Below are 23,764 nucleotides of genomic sequence, written 5' to 3' on the forward strand. Positions count from 1 at the left end.
AATGCATGAATCCCGATCGACTGACTTTTATTTTGTTTGTCATTAGAAACGCATCACTTACTGTATGTATTTGGTAGGCTATTATTATTAACTATTTGATGAGTAGCCAACGGAGGATTCTTACTAAATAACCAAGCATTTATTTATACTCCAAAATGTCTTTTATATCTAGCCAGTTTAGCGAAACCTTTCATAATGCATCTTATTTCAATAAATGCGATCTGAAGGTTTGATTTCGTCACCATGTCATTCTGATTCACCTGTATCTTTGAAAGGAAATAAACATGTCTGTGTATTTCATGTTTTCCTCTGTAAAAATAACAAGGTCTTGACTGTACATGCAGCGTCAGACTTCATTTCTGATTGACAGGCTGAAAAGAATGACAGCGTGTGACTCAGGGGAATGAGGGTAAGTGATTGGCCGGCGGAGGAGGGCTGTGATTCAGGATGGCTGGTATAATTTGTTCTTCTCGCTATGATCGCTGTCATGGAACGCTGCCCATGTATGAGGTTAAAAGAGTATCGTGCTAGATCTGAATTGTGCCACAGAAGCCATAACCTTTCTCTGTCTCTGAAAAAGCAGCACCTTACAGCAGAACATACTGCTTATGTAACTGAATGGTTCTATTTAAACCAGCTATTCCATTTTGATTGTCACTACGGCTGTTTAAAGGGATAGTTCGAATGAAAATTCTGTCATCGTTTATTCGCCTTGAAACCTGGGTGAATTTCTTTTTTCCGCTGAGCACAAAAGAACCAAACAGTTACCGGTGTCCACTGATTTCAGTAGTATTTTTTCCACATCAGCTGTGCACCCATGTTTAACAAAAGAAAGAAGTTAGTTTAGTAAATGATGAATGTTTTATTTTGCGGTGAAGACATCTCTGTGTAAAAGCCACACATAAAACTGGAAATGAGTAGAAATCAGCAAAGGTCATGAAGGCCTCCACGATGTGCATCAAAATTGCACAGCTAGCCATGCATTATTCCCCTTATACCATAAGTCCCAAAAATGAAAATTCTGACACCATTTACTCACCCTTGAGTAGTTACAAATTTGTATGAATTTCTTTGTTCTGCTGAACACTAAGCTATTTTGAAAAAAGCTTGTTAAACCAGGCTGTTTGGGGTCATCACTGAACCGTGATTAAACTGACTTGGAACTACCTGTGTATTAAACGGTTTTACTGCTACCTACCACCAATCAGAATCTATTCAGACAGTATTATGGTATAAAATAGCTTAAATATAGCTATATTATAAAGAAAAAAATGTTCTGAACACTCCTCAGACACAATCCGGGATGCCATTAAAAATAAACTGTCCACTTGTTCCTTATGCTGGGATCCCTACTGATACATGTACAAAGATGCGAACAAGTCGTTAAACCATTGTTGGCCTATATTTCATCAAAGTCTTGCTCTAGAGGTAGTATATAGGTAAATGTTTGCGCCCAGGTGATGTCATCTTGCACCTCAGATCCAAATGAGCTATTTTTGGAGCTTGATTGAATGAATGCTTTGTTTGTAACGAGGAGGACATTTTAACAGGATGTTTTAATGGTACAAAGACTGCATATATGCAAAAAGATTAATTTGATTTCTCCTGTCCTGACCCCTTTAAGACTGTTATAGAAGCTACTTGAGTAGTGTAGTTTGGATTTGGAGATGTTTCTCTCACAGTACCCTTAGAAAGTGTTGAGGAGGAGTTGCACCTCTGAGAGTGAGTGGGTCTGACAGTTTGTGTTCTTCTTCGGACAGAGCAGTCTGTGTGTGTGTGTGTGTGTGTGTGTGTGTGTGTGTGTGTTTATGTGTCTAGACCCAAATCCCAGAGCATTGCAGACTAACATCCTCCTCCTCCTCTCTTTTGTGCTGATTTAATTTAAGAGTGGGTTGAATTAATAACATCCCTATGGCGTGCAGGGCACCCTGAGAGCATTATTCTCGTATTTACTCACCAGTATGCATTATATGGAGTTCTTTTACGTCCCTCATGTGACTTTGCAGACACTGCAACATGCCCTTTTAAGATCACCATGGGCATTACTTTGTTTTAAAAGATTGCATGGAAAGGCAAAAGATTGGCTTATGAATATTAATTAGGTTTTGCATAAGTAATTGGATGCCATCTTATACTATTTTGATAATTAAATAGTTGGTAGTAAATAGTAGATGACAGTGTTAGCATTTTGTTTCATGATTTAACTGGTAGCTGTGATATTTTTGATATGTTTGTTAATGACACATATGGTTGACTTGTCCAGCGATACAATCTCCATTTTATACAGCATTTTAAGATTTTTTTTAGAATTATTACATATGTAACTTGTAAGATGTCATTGTAAGATGACACTTTCTTTGCTAAATAAATTCAATATCAAATCTAATCAAATTTTTACTATATGAACTAGCTATTGCATAATGCTTCATCCACATCTAATTGCAGGGGTGTGTTTAGTGTTTTAGGGGCCCTTAGCAAGTGGTCCTTGGGGGGCCCTCCTCTGTGGATTTTGCTATCGATTCCGGGGTAGGGTTAGGAATCGTTTACATTTTATTGATACCGATACAATACTGCTTTAGATACAGTTATCCATACTACTCTCTATAATTTGGTGCAAAAAGAAATAACGTAAAAAGTTTAAATTTTCTAATTATTTTATTACTTCAGTTTACAAATGCCTCCAAGCAAACATAAAGATGAAGAAGATGAAGAATAAACATATTAATAAATAAAAAAAGGAGAGATAGAAAGAGTTGTATGTACATCTAAACATTGTGTACATAAGAGCACAACAGAATGTAATAGAGAATTCTAGCGACTTTTTATTTAAGAAAATTAAAAATATGGATTTTCTCAGGGAGCAGGAGTGTCCCTCTACATGATAAAAAGGCTTCTTTTTAACATGTAGAATTATTTATAGTGATATCTAATTTATAGTGATATCTACCATCCATTTAGGACCTAATTTTTGAAAATGGGGTAAATAGGTGACTCTTGTGGAGGAGAGGACTGGGTTTTTTTGTTTGGGTGTTAGAGGGTTTTTTTTTTTTACTTTTTGTTTTTTCCAAAAATATGTAATTAAATGTTTGATCACGCTGTGTATTTTTGTTTTTACAATGAGGCAAGTGTGGCAAGGACCTTTTTTTGAGTCTCTGGAAACTGCACGAGTGCTAATGGTTTAAATACTGTCCAAATGTAAAAACTGTGACAATTCCTCTGTTAACCGTGCAGTGTGCAGAAGAGGTGGCGGAGATTCACTCGTTTGTAAAAATTTTTTGCGAGTTATTTAATTAAGAGATATGAATTGTATCTCACCTTAAACATTCAAATTATTTTTAGTATGCCGGACAGAGACTGAGACTGTGCAACTACATATACCAATCATATGCCCCATTAGCTTGAAATTGGTTTATGAGAACAGCTTCTAATTCGCCATTAACACAGAAGTATGGAGATGGGATAAAACACGTATCAATAACATTATTGAAGCTTATCGTTAGTTCAGTATTGACCTAATTACGTTCTTTATTCCCATCAGAAGATACTGCATTCTGTGGGGGTTCCCTGAACCACTATGTAACTTATATAATTAAATTTCAAATGTAATTAAAATCTAATTATCTCATTTTTAAAAATTAATTCGTAATATTAACTTCAGATGTTTATTTAAAATGCATAACATGTCCATATACTTTTTTTTATATATCAGATACCCTACTTTTACCTGTTCTTAGAAAAGTAATATTTCTTAGGGAAATGTTTCCTTTTTCCTTATGAACGCTTTAGCCTTTTTCTCTCTCGCCTTCTTTCATTCAATGGCAAAGATAATCCTGCATCTGGTTTAGGTGCCGCTCACTGATATTATGCTTTGTGTCTGTAAATGGACTTCAGGTATTAATAGAGGCCAGACTAGGTGGAAGCTTTTTGTCGACTGCTTTTTCTCTCTCTTTCTCTTTCTCTCTCTTAAGCTCAGTGCACAGTTTAAGGCTGTATGAATGAGTAAATAAATAAATATATAAAGAGAAAAAATTCTTTGTGGAAGCGAGTGTGAATGCGAACATGAGAGAGGGAGAGCGAGAAAGAGAGAGGAGGAGGAGGAGGAGAAGGAGCAGTCAGGGAGAGCAGGCACAAAAGAAAAGACAGAAAGAACACAAAGATAGCAGATGAAAAATGGAGTCACAAAGGATACAGAGAGCTACAACAAAAGAATAGGAGTAAAGGATAGAGACACAAGACAGGCAACAGAAGGAACAAGAGAGGCGTCAACTACGGTGGAGACCAGAGCGAGGGATAGAAGAAGAAGAAAAGAGAGAGAGAGAGAGAGAGAGAGAGAGAGAGAGAGAGAAATGGGCCAGCTTTTCCCTGCAAGGCACACCCTGGCATTCAGCCGTAGAGGAGAGCAGGAGAAATGTTGAAAAAGAGAGAACAGTATTTGTCAAGAACTGAGGGAACGGCGTCTGTGCAGCGTCAAAGAAAGGAGACAGAGAGACAGCACGTCTCAGAGAGACAGGAAGTGACTTTTAGGAATCAACTGTGATATGTAAATGCCAACTTTTGCTATCAACTCGGGCCCTTTTCCTCGTGTTATGTCATCATCGCGAGAGGATATGAATATGTATCGTCTGATTGCTTAGATAAACATCAGTGTGCCCATGATTTACTGATGTCTGGATCTGGAGGAAAAGGGGAAGAGCTTCATCGTGCAGCACGAGGAAACACTGTTCCACAAGTATTCAAAACTATGTTTTACTGGTGTCTACTATAATAAAAACAGAGTCATGGGAAAGACAGCGTCTCCTTTAGTAGAGTAGCTGGCAATAACGAACAACAGAAAATATGAAATGCATTTTAGGTTAATACAGTTACATGCGGCAAATGTATGTATATGGGTCAAAGACGAGTCCCATTTTGGTGCCTGCATCCAATTAAATGTACAAAAGTGATTTATATACATAAATGCAAGTAATGTTTCAAATAACTGACCATTATTATTCAGTGTCATTAAGTACCAACTTTTGTTTTTTTGAGGTTTTTTTTTTGGAAATGCCAGCAGTGAGTATGACATCAACAGGATGTGAGGTCACTGGAGTAAACAGCAGTTCTTAATGTTACAGATGTACACCTCAGTCTTCATTGATGTGATTACCGTTGCTTCCGGAAGAGACGGCACAAATGTTTTCTCTTTCTTTCGCCTCTCGCCATTAAAGCTTGCGATGACGAATATCGTAAATGTCACTAACAAGTGTTAGTTTATTCATTTGCCACCCAGCATTAGTCACAGTGCGTGTTTGAGTGCTTGAATGACGCCGACACTCTCTCTTGTCTCGATCTGTATAGTTGTGCTTCATTATCATAAAAAAAATCTCATTCAGCCACTCTATGATTTTTCTATAAATATCGAACACTCTGGTCTCAGGAGAGAAATTGAATGTGTTTTATCAAACGCTTGCACCTAGGTAACAGAAGATCGGATTTCTATTCGAGGTGGATTTTTTGCATGCAGATGAGAAGCTTGTGTGGATGACATTTAACATCCATTAACAAGCATAAAATTATACTTTCCTTCATTGAATTTTTCCTTTTGTCCTTTAATTCCTATTTACACAGTGACTTTTAGCTATACTATTTCACTCCTGTAGCTCAGTTCAAAGGTACAGTCACATTATACTGTAACACACTGAAATACTGTAATTTCAAAAGTCAATACACCTTGTAGTGCTTTGTACAATACAGATGGTTTTAAATCAGCTTCTGTAATAATATTTAACTCTATTTAAACTGTAACACACAGGAAAATAGCAGAATCGATGCAAACTTCAAATTCTGTTTTAAAGCAGCTCTAAAAAGATAATAGCGTAGTCTGTTTACTCTTGATATTGTTCAGTTCAGTGACTGTGTAAAGTTCAATCACGAAACATAAAAACAGATTTAGAGAAGGCAACAGTGTTGTTATTCAGCCCAATTCAAATCTGTTCAATAACAGTGTTGATTAGTTTCAATAGGAATCGATAGAATTTTGCGTCAGAGGTGAAATATTAGTAAGTTATTCACATTTCGTTTCACTGCACGTTATTTTTGGATAAACTGGCGATGTTGAAACTCATCCCATGTTACATTACTCCCAGGTCACCTTTACAATAAAATCAGGGAAAAATATCCATATCTCTTACATAGTGACTGAAAGCAGTTTAACCCTTAGAAAGGTTAGTTCTCCTCATGTGACCGAAGGACGGATTAGGTCATCAGTATTGATAAAACGGTCATGTACTGAAGGATGCTTGCCACAAAACTTTCCACCAATCTGCCTTTAAAATGGTATGAAATCAAGATGCATCTTCACCTTAACTAGTTTTCCATTTTGAAACATTTGCTGCTTTTTCGTCTTTATTTTTCCGCATTTTTCGTCATAATCTTTAAGGTTCTGGTCTGAAGGAGAGGGACCGGGCAGACAGGGAAACCTAATCCATCTTTTCTGTCCCAGAGGCATTGTGGGAGATGAAGTCAAGCGCACTCCGAGTGAAGCTGTCAGCGGCAGTGATGCGTGAAGCGGAAAGCGGGATCTGTTTTTCTGCAGTTCATGGTTTACATAGAATCAGAAGCCAGCCGAGCTTTGCTTATTCCTTGCCCCCCTCACGTACGCGAGGCTGTTTATGTGTCCGACTAGAGGAGGGAGAAGTCAAGACCTGCGAGACGTTATTGCATCGTAAATCAGATTCCTTTAGGGATCGTATGAATTAAGCCAAAAGCGTGTTTATATCACCTTTGGGGAACATTCATTTTGCAGATGCACAGATGCTAACCTGCAACACTACTATATAATACCCACACCGGCTATTGGTGATGTGAAGCTTTTGGCACCAAACAGAACTAGGCTTGTTGTGAATGGACTTTCTGGTTGGGTCAGCTAAAAAAAAGGCTACCACTGAAATGGCTGCAATGTCAGATTAAGAGGACAGTTTTCCAGCTCTCACTAGTCTTAATACACATTTAGAATTCCCCCAAAATTAAAAACTAAGGGGGTAAATATGCCGTCAAATGTCTTTTTATATTCATATCATCTGATATAGTTAATGTCACGCAGAGTACAGATTTTCTCCAAGTATCACTATTATTGTAAATGTGATGCTGATTTTATTAAATAAACTAGGTTAATATTAACTGACATACATTTTACGCACAAGTTCCTGTTTATGCATTTCGTCAATGAAAATAGTTACAAACAAAGCCACAGCAGAACTGTTTTGCATCTCTGAGCAACGCAGGACAGTGTTTCGTTACTGAATCAATCAGCCATTTGAACGAATCAGTGGAATGAATGATTTAGTGACATATTCTGCAGTGATTTGCCGCCACCTACTGGCAATTCTAGGTTTATATTTAAACTGTATTTTTAGAGCACTATTAAACGTTTAGTTTTTAAAACATTATATAACTGCAGATTAAATGCACTCATGTCCTGAATTAAACAGTGCACCTAAATACCACTTCAGATACAGATTCTGTGTCATGTCTGCATTGCAAACACAAAATTTGTTGATACTGATTTAAATTGTTTGGTAATGTCTTATAATGTCTTACTATTTGACATAAAAGATGATGCATACCTTTAGCAAGGTTAGAAAAAAAATTGGCTTCAATTTTAAAAATCTATTAAAAATGATTGGAAAAGACATCTTTGTTGACCCTGGAACAACATTGTGATTAACCAATCAGATTTGAAGAACCCACTTTTTGTGAAACTTAGGCTTACAATCAGTGTTTGGTGCTAGTACATCAGTGTCTTTCATCTATCATTTCCTATGATTTTATAGGGTTTACTCATGGGTTAAGGATAGGTTTAGGTGTAAAGATATGGCCAAGACAAAAATTTGGGATTAAAATATGTTGATCTAGGAACACGTCGAACTCAGCAAAATCAGGACATGCGTTCCTTTAAATGTGCTTGACGTTATATAAAACAGCATGTAGATGGTGCGATCCACACACACAGACATCCATCGATTATGGAAGTGTGGGATAACTGCACTGACCTGCTTGTTCATTTGAGTGTAATGTTGGTAGAGGCGCTTTAGGGGTCATTGGTAGTTTGGGCCATAGCGAAATGGACCATTGCAGTGAGGAAACTGCCGATTGTAGAGCGACAGCATCGCAAGCGGAGCTCTCTTTAATAGAACTGTTGATAAAACCTAGTCTATTAAAAACAAACCCTTCTTTTCACTCCTAAGGGGAAACATACGGTTCTACTTGAAACACCGTGTGTTTACAGTATCCTGAGTACACAGAAAGGGCATCTGAGCTGTGGCTTTTTGATAATGTCAAATAAAACCTTCCTTGGGTTGTTTTCCTAAACAGACGTGGTCCCTTTAAAAAGGTCAGTCTGACAGAGAAAACAACTAAGCTGGAGTTTGGGGTGTTTAGAGGTGGGGGTTTTGCTGGACTGGAGGAGCGTTTGGTGTGAATCTTGCTACATAATTGCAGTCTTGATTGCTACAAGCAGCCTCCGTGTCCCCTTTAGCGCATACACCTCCACCCCACCCCCACTTTCTCTTTCCCTGGGGATGTATGTGGTGATTTTAGTAGATATCCAGCCCTGCAGACAGGCGAAGTGTGACTGAAACACGTTTATGTAGTCTCAAGACCAAGGTGAGATCAAAAAATATGTGGTTTCCCCTAAAGTCCTGTCTGCTCACGAAATTTGTTTCTAGTTTATTAAAAAATTGCATTTCAGATGTCATTAATGATGCATTTGACACTGTGTTGACCAGACGGGACTGTTTTTTGGCGGACTTTCCCTCGGCTGGAGATGTCCTTGGAAATGTCCCTGTTTTTCTGTGCTTTTAAAAGCAGGGATGTCCAAAAACCTATTAGGCCCGCAGGAAAGATAAAAAATTCTATTTATAGCCTATAATTCTACGAAAGGTCCCATGTTTATTATTTACCAGTCTCTGTTTATCTTATTTATTTGCTTATTGATTGCTTTATAGTGGCTTCAGCAATTCAGTGCAGCAACTGTCAGCACACACGCTCTGTTTGGGATGCATGCTTATGTCACGATCAGTCGACAAGCAGTCCCAGCATTCATTTTATATATAGATATATTTTGAATGTACAGCATATTGCTACAAAATCACATGCTGACTGATATTAGAGCATTTCTGAGTTGTACTTCAAATACTAAAGTGTTCATGCTCATTTATTTTTGCATTTAGATGATATATTTGTATTTAGATGTTTAGATATTAGAGATACTATCATCTACTGCCCTTTTATCTCGTTCCAATGCCAAGACCTTCATTCATCTTCAAAACAAAAATTAGGATATTTTTGATGAAATCAGAGAGCTTTGTGCCCCTCTATAGACAGCAACACTGACACAAAGCCTATTAATGCTGTAAGGACATTGTTAAAATAGTCATTTTGTCAATTTTGAACACAAAAAAAGTCAGTTTTAAATTACAGAATTTTAATATTGCCTGTTTTTCGGTTATCAGCCAGAACATGAAATTAATTACTGGGTTATTGTATTGGCCAGGATTTTAATATGTAATTAATATAATCAGTGTTGTCATTGTCATTTTCCAGCAAACTCAGAGTATTAATTAGCCCCTATATGTATTGTACTGTACCAATATAGATAAGCAGGTTTTTAAATATGTGTGTTTACATGGAAATTCACTATTCAGTTCATACAGCAACTGTCAGTGTTTTGCATTGTTTTATACACGCTCATGTCATGATCAGTCCACAAGAATTTGTTCGAGAGAAAGACCCTAACAGTTCATGAGGTGCTGATGATTAACTGTCTTTTAGAGTATTTTAACAGTATACGACACTTCATGACAGTATTTCTAATAGTCACAAATAAGACTTTTTAAATGCATAAATCATAATGCTACACATTTCTATTATATGTTGGCAAATAAAAGTCATTACAGGAACATGATAGGCTTGCTTTATACTTATATTCAATGGTGTGCGTGCTGGATACGATTTTCTGTCTCCTAGAGCTGTGTGGATTGGGATGACACGAAACTGACAGTAAAATTGGGGAAGTTCAGACAATACTGTTCTCTTTGTGCTCATTTTTGTGGCAGATATTCATTTGGGATATGTGGAATGGCATGTGTTGTGAGAGAATGTACTCAGCAGCATTCAAAAGAGGGTTAACTGTGCAAATCAGGTGGAACAGAGCGACTGCAGTGTGAAAAATCTGCCGCAATCTTATTTCTCTCTCTGATTGGATAAACATCTAGCCTATGGCGTTGTGACTTGGTATGCAGGTCTCAGACGAAATAGTTTAAGTGAAGTGCAGATGTTGAAGGGCATGACGGTGTGTGAGCCGACTGTGTGTGTGGGTTCTGCCAGTGTGCATATATAATGGGAGCAAACATGAGTAGTGATTCCCAACCGGAGCTATGTGTATCGCAGGAAAATTCAAAAGAAAAATATATTTATCTATAATTTAAAGCTAAATTATATATATATATATATATATATATATATATATATATATATATATATATATATATATATATATATATATATGTTTTGTGTTGCTTGAATGTTAGTTAAATGGTTAGCTCACCCAAAAATGATAATTAGCCCGTCTTTTACTTAACTTCGAAGCATCTTAGGTGTATGTCACTTTATTCTTTCAGACGAATCCAATCAAAGCTATATTAAAAATTGTCCTTGCACTTTTAAGCTCTATGATTGCAGAAGTGGGGTGGTTCAATAAAATGTCCCTTATATGGCTCTGGGGGGTGAACTGGGGGTGAAGACCTCCTGTAGCAAATCTTTGCAGTTTTGTAGGACAAATATCCATATTTCAAACATAAAAAAGATATTTTTTCACTTCCGCTGGCTGTGGCACAAGGAAGCAGTCCTGGCAGATGACATTATGCGTATGCATCGTGCTCGTTTAGCTAAGAAATGTAGGAGCAAAGGTAAACTTAAATCTTCTTTTGGCTTATATCGTCATCCGCCGGGACTGCTTCCAGTTACCACAGTCCAAAGTGAGAAAAAGTGTTTATTACATTTCAAATTTGGGTATTTAGCTTACAAAAACAGCTGTGTGAGGGACACTCTGTTAACTTTGCATGCAGTTTAATTAAGTTTTAGGAATTCAGACCTTATTAGGTTATTCAAGGTAACAAAAATGCAAAAGTGATTTATTTTAGAAGAAAGCTGAGGTTCTAAGCTTCCAAATGATTCATATATATCTAATTCACTGCTTACGGGTATAATTTTTTTACCATAACTCTGATGATGCAATTTTGGGGGGAGCAGGGTTCATGAAGTTAAAAGGTATTATCCAATAAAATCATTGAATGTACTAAATTAAATCATCTATATAAACACATATTACTTCTTTTGTCAATGAAGAGGTACTTGAGCTTTAATAGCGAGGCTGTACACGAGACAGAAATGTTTGGGAACACTGTATGTTCTTGGTTTGGCTCTGTGTTTTGAAGTGTGTGTGTGACTAGCCTCTGCTTCTCTGTGGGGAATGATGCTTCCCACCGTCAGATCCAGGTGTCTTTCCGTTCCCTTCCCCCAATCCGAGGCAGATGTAGTGTGTGCAGTCATGGAGATGGTGCTTTTAGCACATCCATGATCAAAGAGCCTATACTTACGGCACAATGAGATCCTGCTAATAATCCACAATTACTTTCAGACACATGCTATTGCCAATCAGAATCATACAAAAATAACTAACTACGACAAAGCACTTCAGATGCCGCGGCGTTCAGCGATATGTAATTACGATACCATCGATTAAACGAGCCTACTTGTGTACGATTACACGAATGGCCTCATTGCCGTGAGTTGTTAGTTTTGACGTGACGCTGTCTTTTTGGCTGTTTGTTCAGAAAAGAAACGGAAAAAAACGAAAATCATCAAAGCCAGGTGGTTTTTCCATTAGCGTGCCGCAGTTAAGCTTCAAAGCTGAGAAGTCGGACTTGCTGCAAGAAAGAAATATGAAAAGGAGAAAACTGACAATAACTGCAAGACTGTCAGACATGAGAGACATTTTCAGAGACGGGCCTGCTTAACTACTCACTTCAGACCGAGGCAGTAGATCAGACGTTGCCTCAGCAGCCACTGAAGTTTCTCAGAATTGCAAAAACACAGGGAGAAGCAGCGTGGAGCTCATTATCATACAGCATATAAAGTGTATATTGGAAACTGCTGGCACTTACAGATGCAGCTCTGACTCAATAATGAGCAAGTCCACATAGAACTGATCCAATTTTCCATTTTCTTTCTTCTGTTTTTTTTTTTTTGCCCATTTAGAAAGCAAGCACCTTGTAGCCTTTTTCCAGTGTTAAAGCAAGGGGATCGGTTTGAGCTGTTTAGCATGGTTCCGTTAATTGATGCAATTACATTGCTAAATCTCTTATGCTCAGTTAAACTGCATTTCATCAAACATACAGTGAAAAAGTAATAGTGTGAATTTCAGCGTTCTCTGATGAAAATGCATTTTAAAAGAGCATAATGTATTTGAGTATTTACTGTCACTTTTGATTAATTTAATGCATTTTTAATGAATAAACATATTCATTTATTTATAAAAAAATCTTACCAACCCCATTTTATTATTATCCTTAATATGAATCTCTCTCTCTCTCTCTCTCTCTCTCTCTCTCTCTCTCTCTCTCTCTCTCTCTATATATATATATATATATATATAATATATATATATATATATATATATATATATATATATATATATATATATATATATATATATATATATATATCAGTGTGTAATTTGTCTATTTTGTGTGTATATATAAAGAATAAAGACCATATTTTGAAAATATTTACATGTACATAATTTTTATATATATATATATATATATATATATATATATATATATATATATATATACATTTACTATATAAACATTACATATTTTTCCTAAATATATACATGCACGTCTTCATATTTTTATGTAATTTATATTAACATGACAAAAAAAAGAAAATTAAAAAAATTTACTGTTAAACAATGGCTTTAGTATTATGTAAATTAGCCATTCTTGTGTAACATTAAAAGCTACAAAAATAAGTTGACTTTCTAAAAGAAATCATAAATACTTATTCAGGTGGTGAAAGAGATTCCCAGGCTGTTTCATTAATATTTCAAACACAGACAGAAAAACCCTAACATAAACACTAACGTAAGCTACTGTTCTAAAGTGCAGTAAACGTTCAGCGCTCCCTCAGGTTTTTATGTAATTAATGTTTTAAGCATCTAACTCTCTCTCTTCCTCTGTGTTGTTGTGTTTTGCAGTCTGTTCTCAATACTCGCGGGGCGTCTTCGCCATTTTCGGCCTGTACGACAAGAGGTCGGTCCACACGCTAACGTCCTTCTGCGGCGCGCTGCACATCTCCCTCATCACGCCCAGTTTCCCCACCGAGGGCGAGAGCCAGTTCGTCTTACAGCTGAGGCCCTCCATACGAGGGGCCCTTCTCAGCCTGCTAGACCACTATGACTGGAATCGATTCGTCTTTCTCTACGACACCGACAGGGGTAAGACAATAAAACACCCACTCACGCTGATACACACTTCCATTTGATAATTTGTGAAATCTAATAAAGTGACAGTGTTTAAAAGGTGGCTTGAATATTAAATGATGCACTAGATAATGTCTTAAAAGTACGGTTCACCAAAAATGAAAACATTAAAATTTAGATCCACCACACAGCTTTTTTATTTACAGCAATTTTTTATAGTGACGAGGCTATTTTGTTTACAACCAAAATTTGTCTTTTTTAGATTACTGATTCAAAATCAATCAAACCAATCTGTTTTGTCTTCTTTTGAGTCGGTTCTTTTCATTGAACTTATCGATCTGGTTCACAAGCCTAGCTGGTCACTTTTTTTCTGCAGTTACAATAAATGAAAACTGAAAATTTAAAGCTTCAAAGGTCCTTATTCTTGGATGATTTTTCTCTTCAAACGGGCAAGAGACTCTGAATTTGAGAGCAGAATCGGTCAGATTCAGAACAATCAATTCATTAAAAGATAGGACTCAGAAGAAGAATCTGTCATTGCTAGTTCTCGAATGAACCTTCAAAGAGATCTAGGGCAGATGTCAAGTCTTTCAGAGAATAGTGTTTCCCACAAAAACCTGACATACGACTTCAGAGAACTTTTTCGCCCCAAAACCTTTTATGTTCCACAGAAGATAGAAAGTCATACTGGTTTGGATCAATGTATGGGTGAGTTTACAATGTAAACTTTTACTTTATTGGCTGTCTCATGGGGTCAGGTGACTAGGAATGATGAGCCACTCAGAATTTTATTTCCAGGGAGCTTGTTTTTAAGAGTGGCTTATTCTTTGGAGAGCAGGGCCAGGTCTTAAACTCTCTGTTACACTAATGAGCAGTTGTTGGCCAGAAACACAGTCACTCTGTTTCCTTCCTAGTTGTCTCTCTCTCCTATCCTCTCCATCACTGTCTTTTGTTTTCTCGTCTTGCTCTGCTGTGCTAGACTGAGACTATCCCAGGAGCCCCGGAGGTGAGCTGCATGTGGCTTTAGGTCTGACACACTTCTGAAATGCACCGACTTCCTTTGAAAGACGAGCACAATATCCTCCTGTCATCTGAGTCTGTAAATCATGAGAGCTCATTGCACAGTATCCTATAAATAACACAAGCGATCTGTGTTGTCTTGTGCGTGTATAAGACGCGCTGCTCTCTGTCATTTCACGGATGTTCCTGACGTGCCGATTTCTTTGAGTTTCTTTGATTGGTCTTCTCGCATCTGCCACAGGCATGTGTTTTTCCTTCACATCCCATATGGCCACCTATTTGCAAAGTTTCCATATGGTGAGTTTAATCAAATATTTTGAAATGTTAGCAGAATCAGAGCATTACAGATCCCTGTATTAAGTGCTTTTTTATATATAAAACTAACATTTTTAAATTTTCTACAAAAAAGTATTGTTTACCCATTCATTGTTATGTTGTACCATTGTAAAATCCATAGGTGGAGGATGGACCAACTCCTCAACGCATGTTTTTTTTATTTGTTTGTTTCTTTGTTTCTTTTAAAACCCATTGAAAATAGATTTCCTTTCATTTAGAATGATACATTTCAGAAAAATTATTGGTAATACCTACTGTAATGCATAGGCTTGAGAGGTTTATTGCTTGTATTAAACAGCAGCAAAAGCAGTATTATAAAATAGAACTAATTTAATAAAATTGCATGAAAATAAAAATAAATATTAAATGTAATAATTATAATAGTTATAAAAGTAACACTAATAAATTGTATTATTATTATTATTATTATTACATTGTTGATTATAATAATAAAAATAAACTGTTGTGATTTTGTTGTTTGTCTTAAATATAAATAAATATTTATTTATTTAATATATATTTAAATTAATAATAAGTGAAATAAAAACTACAGATTATTTGTGGTTGCTAAGCAGTTTATTATAAATAATGTGGTTATTAATATTATTATTATTATACAAATTGTTTATTTGCAAAAATGTGCAATAAAAAACTAAAATAGTTAAAAACAGAATGTATTATATATGTATTAAAAACCTTTAATTAATAACTGTTTAAATATAACTATATGCCTTTTTATCAAGCACTACATTTATTTAAAGGGTGTGGTAACTTATGTATTCATGAGCATTTGCATTTAAATAAATGCTCGTCCAGTCATAAATCAGAGTCACAACTATTCTTATAAAGAGTACATTTAATTCAGGTTAAAACAGTGAAGGCTGGTAGATGAAGATGTGATGGAGTGATTAAATAGTGAACTATGCCTTTAAGACAGAGAGAAAATTAAAAAACTTGGCCAGTGAGTAGAAAAAACACTCCTACTCTGAACGGTCTGCCCTCCTTACTTCTGAAATGATTGCGACGAATGTCAGAAAACATTCAGGGTATCATTTCATGTGGACTACCAGTTGGCCAATATTAGTGCTTCGGAGCTCTTGAAAAGCACAGATTTTGTCCTGATGGTCCTTGTTTAGACTACTGGCTGAGTTACTTTAGACTCAGTGTGCTGTGAGAGCTTCTGAGCAGATACAATCTGAGCGGGATGTGGACATGATGAATGGTTTAGTGTAAGAGGTTGGCACTTCACTGCATTTTCATGGTCTGTTCTCCATCCCTTCTCTCTCACTCTCTATCTCTGACTACACACACACACACATACACACACACACACACACACGCGCACGCACACACAGGGCTGCTTCCCCCTGCTGGGCTAGATTGGAGATGAGGGGGGAAGGGTGGATTCTGGCAGCTCTAATGCTGATTCTGGTTGGTATGTGCACATACATGGATATTCACATAAAGTATACACATGACACCCCAAGCAAACTGATTTATCAGCTATTAATCAGAGCTGGATTCTCCACTGGGGGGCTTGAATTATTAGCAGCAGAGGCTGTGATTTGAAATAGATGGCAGAGTTAGTGGTCGATACTGCAGGTGTCTGCAGATATTGAGAGTGTAGAGCCGGTTTTACTGCGTGCGGTTGGGCACGTTTGCTTGTGAATGTGTCTGTAATCAACCTACTTGACTGATTGCTGTTTGTTTAACACACTGGCATGTTAAAATGTCCACATCAGCCATAATATACAGTGCTTTGATATGTTAATTCACGGCTATTTATTTTACACGTATCCTGAGAGCATCAAAGCCCTGGTAAACACTGTGGTTCCTCAGCCAGCATTTAATATATAGTGTGAGTATGAGCGTGGTATGAGCTGGTATAAGCATGAAACATCAAGGTTGAGGATTTGATATTCACACATGCCGATAAAACATGTACCTTGAAACGCTCTGGATAAAAGCATCTACCAATTACACAAATGGATTAAATGCAGTTCTAACATGTCTCAGTGGTTGTATTATGTGGGCCAATGGCATTCTACTCATCTATTTATCTTTTTTATCTATTAGTTTGTTAATAACGTATTATAACATGAATAAAAATCATTAAATATGTGTAGGTACATATATGTTTCAAATGACAAGATGATATGTTAATAATGACAAAATCTGAATTCTTGAAAGAGTTGATGATTGAGTGTATATATATATATATATATATATATATATATATATATATATATACACAGTGGGTTAAGTATATAGAAGTATTGAACTATTGGTTAAGAATTTAATTATAGTGGGTTGAATTTGTCTCAGATTTACAAAAATCCAAGTTTTGAATACATGATAATAACATAAAATAAGTTCAGAAATAAATTATGCAAAATAAAATGAGATGACACAGGGAAAAAGTAAGAAATGAAAAAAAAAGAATAAGAAAAAGACACAAATAAATATATCAGTAATTAGAAAGCAATTCTGCGCCTGTCAGTGGAAATTAATATTAGCTGGTTCCAACACCAGGCTGATGAAGATGGACATTTCAGCAAGACAGTGATCCCAAACAAAGCCAAGGAAACTCAGAAAAAGAAAATATAAGCTGCTAGAATGGCCCAGCCAAACACCTGACTTGAATCCAAAAGTGAATTATAACTAAAGAACAGAGTTCATAGAAGAGGCCCATAGATCCTTCAAGATTTGAAGACTGTTTGTGTGGAAGAATGGGTCTTGAAGCTGTCATTACTAACAATAATTAGAACTTATTTCTGAACTTATTTGTTTTGTTTTATGTGTATACCGTAAATTCTGGACTATAAAGCGCACCTGCATATAAACCGCATCCGCTCAATTTTTAAAAAATAAAAAATAAAAAATAAACAAGCCGCACCTGCATATAAGCCGCATCCGCTCTATTTAAAAAAGTTTTGCTCTTCCCGCTGCCTCCTCCAGCGTCTCACCATAGACTCATTGACGCTAAGCTTCCGAGCAGCAGCGCGGTTTCCTTCTTGTATAACGAGATCGATGGCCTTCAACTTAAAACTTGCATCATACAAACTTCTTCGTGTGGGTTCCATGATGAAGGGGTGAGGATTTGAAAAGATAGAGTTTGACAGGATTGGTCATTTGTCGTCCTTCTATCCGCTTCTACCGACTTATATCTGCTAAAGAGGAACTAGCGTATTCTTCTTGAACTAGCGTATTCTTCTTTGCATTTATTTTGTCTTAGTTTTGATTCTAATTCCGGTTAGAGCGCCCCTAGCGGTGGGAAAAAATCTGCAGAATAGCCGCACCTTTGTATAAGCCGCATGGTTCAAAACCTATGAAAAAAGTAGCAGCTTATAGTCCAGAATTTACGGTATATGGATTACTTTGGTTGTTAGCAAAATCTGGTGAAAATTTTATGTCAACAGCATCCCTTATATTAGCATAAATACCACCCCATTTGGCAGTTTAGGGTAAAAGCAGGTAGCAAACAGACACCCGATTGAGCAAAAGGGTTGCCAGATCAAGCACAGGTTAATCCATTAAATAGTGGAGCCGAGAGAGCTATGTTGCCAAATTCTGATTGTGACCATAAGGGTCCGTTTTACAGGGACATCTGCTCATCTTGGAGTCAAGTGGGCCTCAGAGGCTCCGAGTGCCTATTTCAAACAGCTAGATTAACATATCCAACACCAGCCCTGTCTGATTAGTACAAGCAGCACTGAGGCCAGTAGCTAGAATCACAAGCGCTGTAATGGAGCTCTCAGGAAGCTTCAATCACACCTTGGAGAAGGTGACAAAAGCAGCTCATTCTGTCTTCCAATTTAACCAACACGTTTATCGTTGCATGATGACAGCTTCTATTTTAAGGATGCACAAGATTTGTTTCATGCAACTGAAGAGATGCAATGTTTTTTGTCCATTTCTCTTTGTACTGTTGAGGCTCCTGTAAGGGACTGTAAGCTTTGTGGGGATTGAGGCCTAAAATGAGTCCTCGTGAAAGGACGGGAGGTTCGTATCAGCGCCCTGCGATCTGTGCCATGTGATCGCTCACAGGCCTGCCGTTGCAGATGAGAGAGTACCGCACTGGTGCAGGAATGACTCACTGACAATGCCACAAATCACATTCTTTCTGAATAAATGAGAGCCGCGGCTCAATGGTTCAAGCCTTCGGTGGTTTGATGCACACGCTGATCAAATGCCTCGCTGTCTCTTTTTTGTCATAGGGTATTCGATACTGCAGGCTATCATGGAAAAGGCAGGCCAGAACGGTTGGCAGGTCAGCGCCATATGTGTCGAGAACTTTAATGATGCCAGTTACCGGCAGCTTCTCGAAGACCTGGACCGCAGGCAGGAAAAGACGTTTGTTATAGACCTGGAGGCAGAGAGACTGAACAACATGCTGGAACAGGTGAGATAAGAGGATGGCTGTCAAGTCAAAAGCAATGGCAAATGCATAAATTATTGTATTAAAAAAGGCAAGTAACATGTAATTGAAATATTGAAATATCATAATATCATATATATATATATATATATATATATATATATATATATATATATATATATATATATATATATATTATACTTGGTTGAATATTGTATTTACCTGTCAAGTAGATATTCTGGAGGTATTTTATTTTATTTTATTTTACGTGTTATGTATTAACACAATGTCATATAAAACACACAGTCATAGAAAATGATGCGGCAGAGTCAAAGGTAATGCAACACCACACCCAGAATGGTTAAACTGTTTTAATGGTTTATAACTGTACTGTACACTGTGCATCAGGGTTAACTAAACAGAATTAAACATGCACAAGCACAAGGTCCTGAGGGAACAAAGAACAGATTTCCTCAAGTAATTCAGTTGCAGAAATGACACATTAGAAGGGCATATTTCTTTATTCCCTGCAAACCGATCCCTTGATATTTCCTTTTGCAACATTTTGTAGCTGTCAAAATCATTTTAAGATATTCTTGCTGGTGTTTGCTTCAATATTCCTCAAATTACAGAGCGGTATGGGAAAAGGCAGCCTGTTTGATTAGAAATAATTAATAACAGCGGAATTCTGTTTTCCCAACAGCTTACAGCTCTTCTGTGCATTCATATGCTGGATGAATGCAGACAACTGTATTTGCTTTTAGGATTTGCCCTCACTGCAATGTCTGGTTTATCTCCGCAGATTGTGAGTGTCGGCAAGCATGTCAAAGGCTACCATTACATCATGGCAAATTTGGTGAGCTAAATTGTATTCCTTTATCGCCTTATTCTCCCTGTCAGCTTGTCCTCCTTTCATATTCTGTTTTATCTCTTACTTTCTACATATTCCTCTCCACTCCACTGGTCTCTCTCTCTAGTTGTCTCGGCCTCTCTGTCTCCTGCCCTCCCTCGTTCTTTTTCTTTCTTAATCCTCGCTTTTCTTTAAGCAAGATACGTCAATTTGAGAGACTAATTCGTATTCCAGTGTGAGCGGTGGTGACAGTGTTTTAATGATGCTGCGAGCTGCAGAGCGTGCTCTCTCTCGCTGCTCTCTGGCTGTGCACAGAATTGGCTCACAGAGGCGAGCTGGATATGAATGTTTGTGGAATTTCTCTTATCGTAGCACTGCATTGCCAACTACGTTTTAATAATCTTTCTTCACTCTCTCTCTTCTCTCTCTCTCTCTCTCTCTCTATCTCTCTCTCTCTGTATTTCTTACTCTTTCCCCTTCTTTGCTCTGGCAGGGTTTTAAGGACATCAATCTGGAGCGTTTCATGCATGGGGGAGCCAATGTGACAGGCTTTCAGCTGGTGGACTTCAGCAATCCCATGGTTATTAAACTCATGCAGCGATGGAACAAGCTGGACCAGCGCGAGTATCCCGGCTCTGACGCTCCTCCTAAGGTACGGTCGCGTGGTCTGTTCCAGTGTGAAGTCACTTTAAAGTCAGATACATTAGCATAAATGCATAAACAACCTGTTTGAGTCCTGAATGAACAATGGAAGTAAAGAAATATATAAACAATTGAAAAGGGAATTGATGATGGAATAAAGGAGGATGGGTGGGTGGAAGAAAACAGAATAGAGAAAGATGAATATAAATCGAGGTGGGTGTTGAGTTTGAGGAATGAAGAAAAAAAAATCGACAAAGGATAATGGAAGGAATGGGATAGATGGATGGTTGGAAGAAGGAAACCAGTAGGTAAGATGAGAGCTTGGGTTTGTTGAAGGAAAGATGAATGGATGGATGAAAGGATGGATAGATGTGAGTGAATGCATTTGTGGAATGAAAAAAAAAAAGAAAAGATGGATGAATGGGAAAATTATGTATGAAAGCATAGATGAAGGAAGAGAGAAAGAATGACGTATGAATGGATGTGGGTCGCTTGGTTTGTGAAATGAAATAGAGAAAAAGAGAAAGAAAAATAAATATAGGCAAATAAAAAAACAAAGGGATGGATGGAAGGAAAGGTGATTAGGCTTGTTGAAGGAAGGATACATGGATGGATAGATAAAGAAAGAAAGGAAGGATGAATCAATGGAATGATGACTAGATATGGGTGGTAAGGATTGTGGAATTAAGGATGCAAAGAAAAAATAAAGAAAGAATGGGTGGATGAAAGAAAAATGATGGATGAAGGATAGATGAAGGAAGGAAGGAAGGAGGAAGTATAAATGGATGTGGGTGGTTGTGTTTGTGAAAAGAAAGAAATATAGTCAAAAGGAAATAAGGATGGATGAATGGTTTTGTGGAAGAAAGGAAAGAAGAATGGAAGGAAGGATAGGTGAATGGAGAAAGAAGGGATGAAAGATGTTGGTTAGTTGGGTTTAGTTTGTAGAAATAAGCAAAGAAGAAACAACTGATGTAAGGAGGGATGGAGTAAAAAAAGAATGGAAGGATGGCTTGATAGAATAAGAAAAGAAAGAAAGATATACACAGTCACAGTCAGAAATATAAACTGCACATTTTATACCAGGACTGGAATATCAAAAACAGAAGCTGTGTTGATGTATTGAAGTAACAAACCGACCTGTACTGTGAATTATACACCTACATTATCATAAGCTACTTCATTCATCCTCGTCTCACAGACCAATCCTGCTCGTCATTTGATATGCCTGTTCATCTCTGCGTCGTGAAAGCCAGGTCTTTGTTGATCCATTTTCACTGGGACTCGCTTTCCCTCTTGGGGCCCGATGAGGATGACATTCTTTGGAGGGAGGTTGCATTGATCCCCGCCCGGTGATGCGCCGCAGGAACGGAAATCCCTTCGGCACGGCCTGGGGGGACATCGCTTTACCAGACGGCTGCTCCTGACTGCACACCGCTGGCCAGAGCGGGATGCTGGGGAGGAACACTGTCGGGTGTAAATGAGATGCTGAGGTCCTACCATGTCAACACGGATCCACATATACACTCTTACAGACTCGCCCTGTGCTATTTCGACTCCGTCTTTCATCCCAAATACTTTAAGCTACTCCCATAAGCCCTTCTCAGACAGCAGCACTACTGACACCCCAAAACCTCATAAAATCTCCAAGCTGTTAGCCTTTCCTGCTGAGGCTATCGGAAGAGTCCCGAAGGCACCGTCTGGTGAGGACACACCTTCTCCAGGGATCAATCCGTGTGTTTTTGGGGCTTAAGGGAGCACAGGGCATTAGCCGGAGTGATTCAACTGCATCTACTGCAGTACTTTCTATCTGTCCTGCGGGAGTCAACAGATAGTTCTGTTCTCTTTGATAATTAATGTCGGGCTATGAAACGGCGGGTAGACTGAATTTAAAAACATTGCCTTAAAGGGATAGTACACTCAAAAATGAAAATCCTGTAGTTATTTACTTGATGAAAGTCAGTCATTTCTTTCTGAATCAAATGACTGGAGAAACATGCTTTGAAACACTGTTCTGAATCAAATGATTCACAAAATGATCTTTAAAGTCCCATTTTGAATCACATCACAGTATGTGATCCAGTTGCAGCACTTTTTATACATTTTTACATTTTTCATCATGTTAAAAACATTTTGTGACATTTCATAACCTTACCGTGGAGAAAGAAAAGGTTTAAATAGGTTTAAAAAGTTTATATATATATATATATATATATATATATATATATATATATATATATATATACACACACACACAGAATTGACCTGTTCAGTTCTCTACAATGTCAAAGTTTAATTCATTAACAAATTCTTCAATCCAGTTTCTGAAATATGTTTATTAAAAAGAGTCTGTTTAAATAAATGAGTCATTCACGAATCAGACTGATGTGACTCAGCATAGCAGTGACCCAAATGTCTTCACATTCTTCACAAAAGGGCTTTTAAACTATTTTATGGTGCTTTTGTAATGATTCAGAAATTTTGGGTGAGTAAGATTTTTTTATTAAAAAGTACTTACTTTACTTTTATTCAGCTAGGACACATTAAATTGATCAAATATTACCATAAAGACATTTATTATGTTTCATAATCAGTGCTGTTCTTTTGAACTTTCTATTATTCGAAGAATCCTAAAAAAACCCATTATGATAATATTAGGTGGTTTCAGCGTCAATAATGATAAGAAATGATCACCCAATTAGCGTTTAAAAAGATTTCTGAAGAATCATGTCACACTGAAGACTGGCTGAAAAAAAAAATCAGCTTTGCCATCTAAGGGATAAATGAAATTTAAAATTATATGAAAGCAGAAAACCATTCTTTAAATTGCAGTAGTATTTCACAATATTATGGGTTTACTGTATTTTTAATAAAACACACATAATTTAAAACCTCCTACAAATCCTACCTAAATTTCTCAATGGTAGAGTACATGCATTCAGAAAAACAACAGCATTCAGGTTTAAAATCACATGAGGATAATAAAGACAAATTTTATTTTTAGATGATCTATCTC

At 37.1% G+C, this 23,764-nt stretch overlaps 1 protein-coding gene across 6 annotated transcripts in view; it reads left to right on the forward strand.

Moving 5' to 3' along the window:
* Window positions 1-23,764, forward strand: part of gria4b (glutamate receptor, ionotropic, AMPA 4b) — a 160,777-nt gene that overhangs the window by 109,333 nt on the left and 27,680 nt on the right. For all 6 annotated transcript variants that reach the window (XM_043221420.1, XM_043221422.1, XM_043221421.1 and 3 more), the window contains exons 3-6: window positions 13,301-13,540; window positions 19,099-19,283; window positions 20,062-20,115; window positions 20,603-20,761. In XM_043221420.1, coding sequence (XP_043077355.1) covers window positions 13,301-13,540; window positions 19,099-19,283; window positions 20,062-20,115; window positions 20,603-20,761 — 638 coding nt within the window. The remainder of the gene's footprint in view (window positions 1-13,300; window positions 13,541-19,098; window positions 19,284-20,061; window positions 20,116-20,602; window positions 20,762-23,764) is intronic.

Source organism: Puntigrus tetrazona, chromosome 21 (genome assembly GCF_018831695.1).
Source record: "Puntigrus tetrazona isolate hp1 chromosome 21, ASM1883169v1, whole genome shotgun sequence".
Classification (NCBI taxonomy): Eukaryota; Metazoa; Chordata; class Actinopteri; order Cypriniformes; family Cyprinidae; genus Puntigrus; species Puntigrus tetrazona.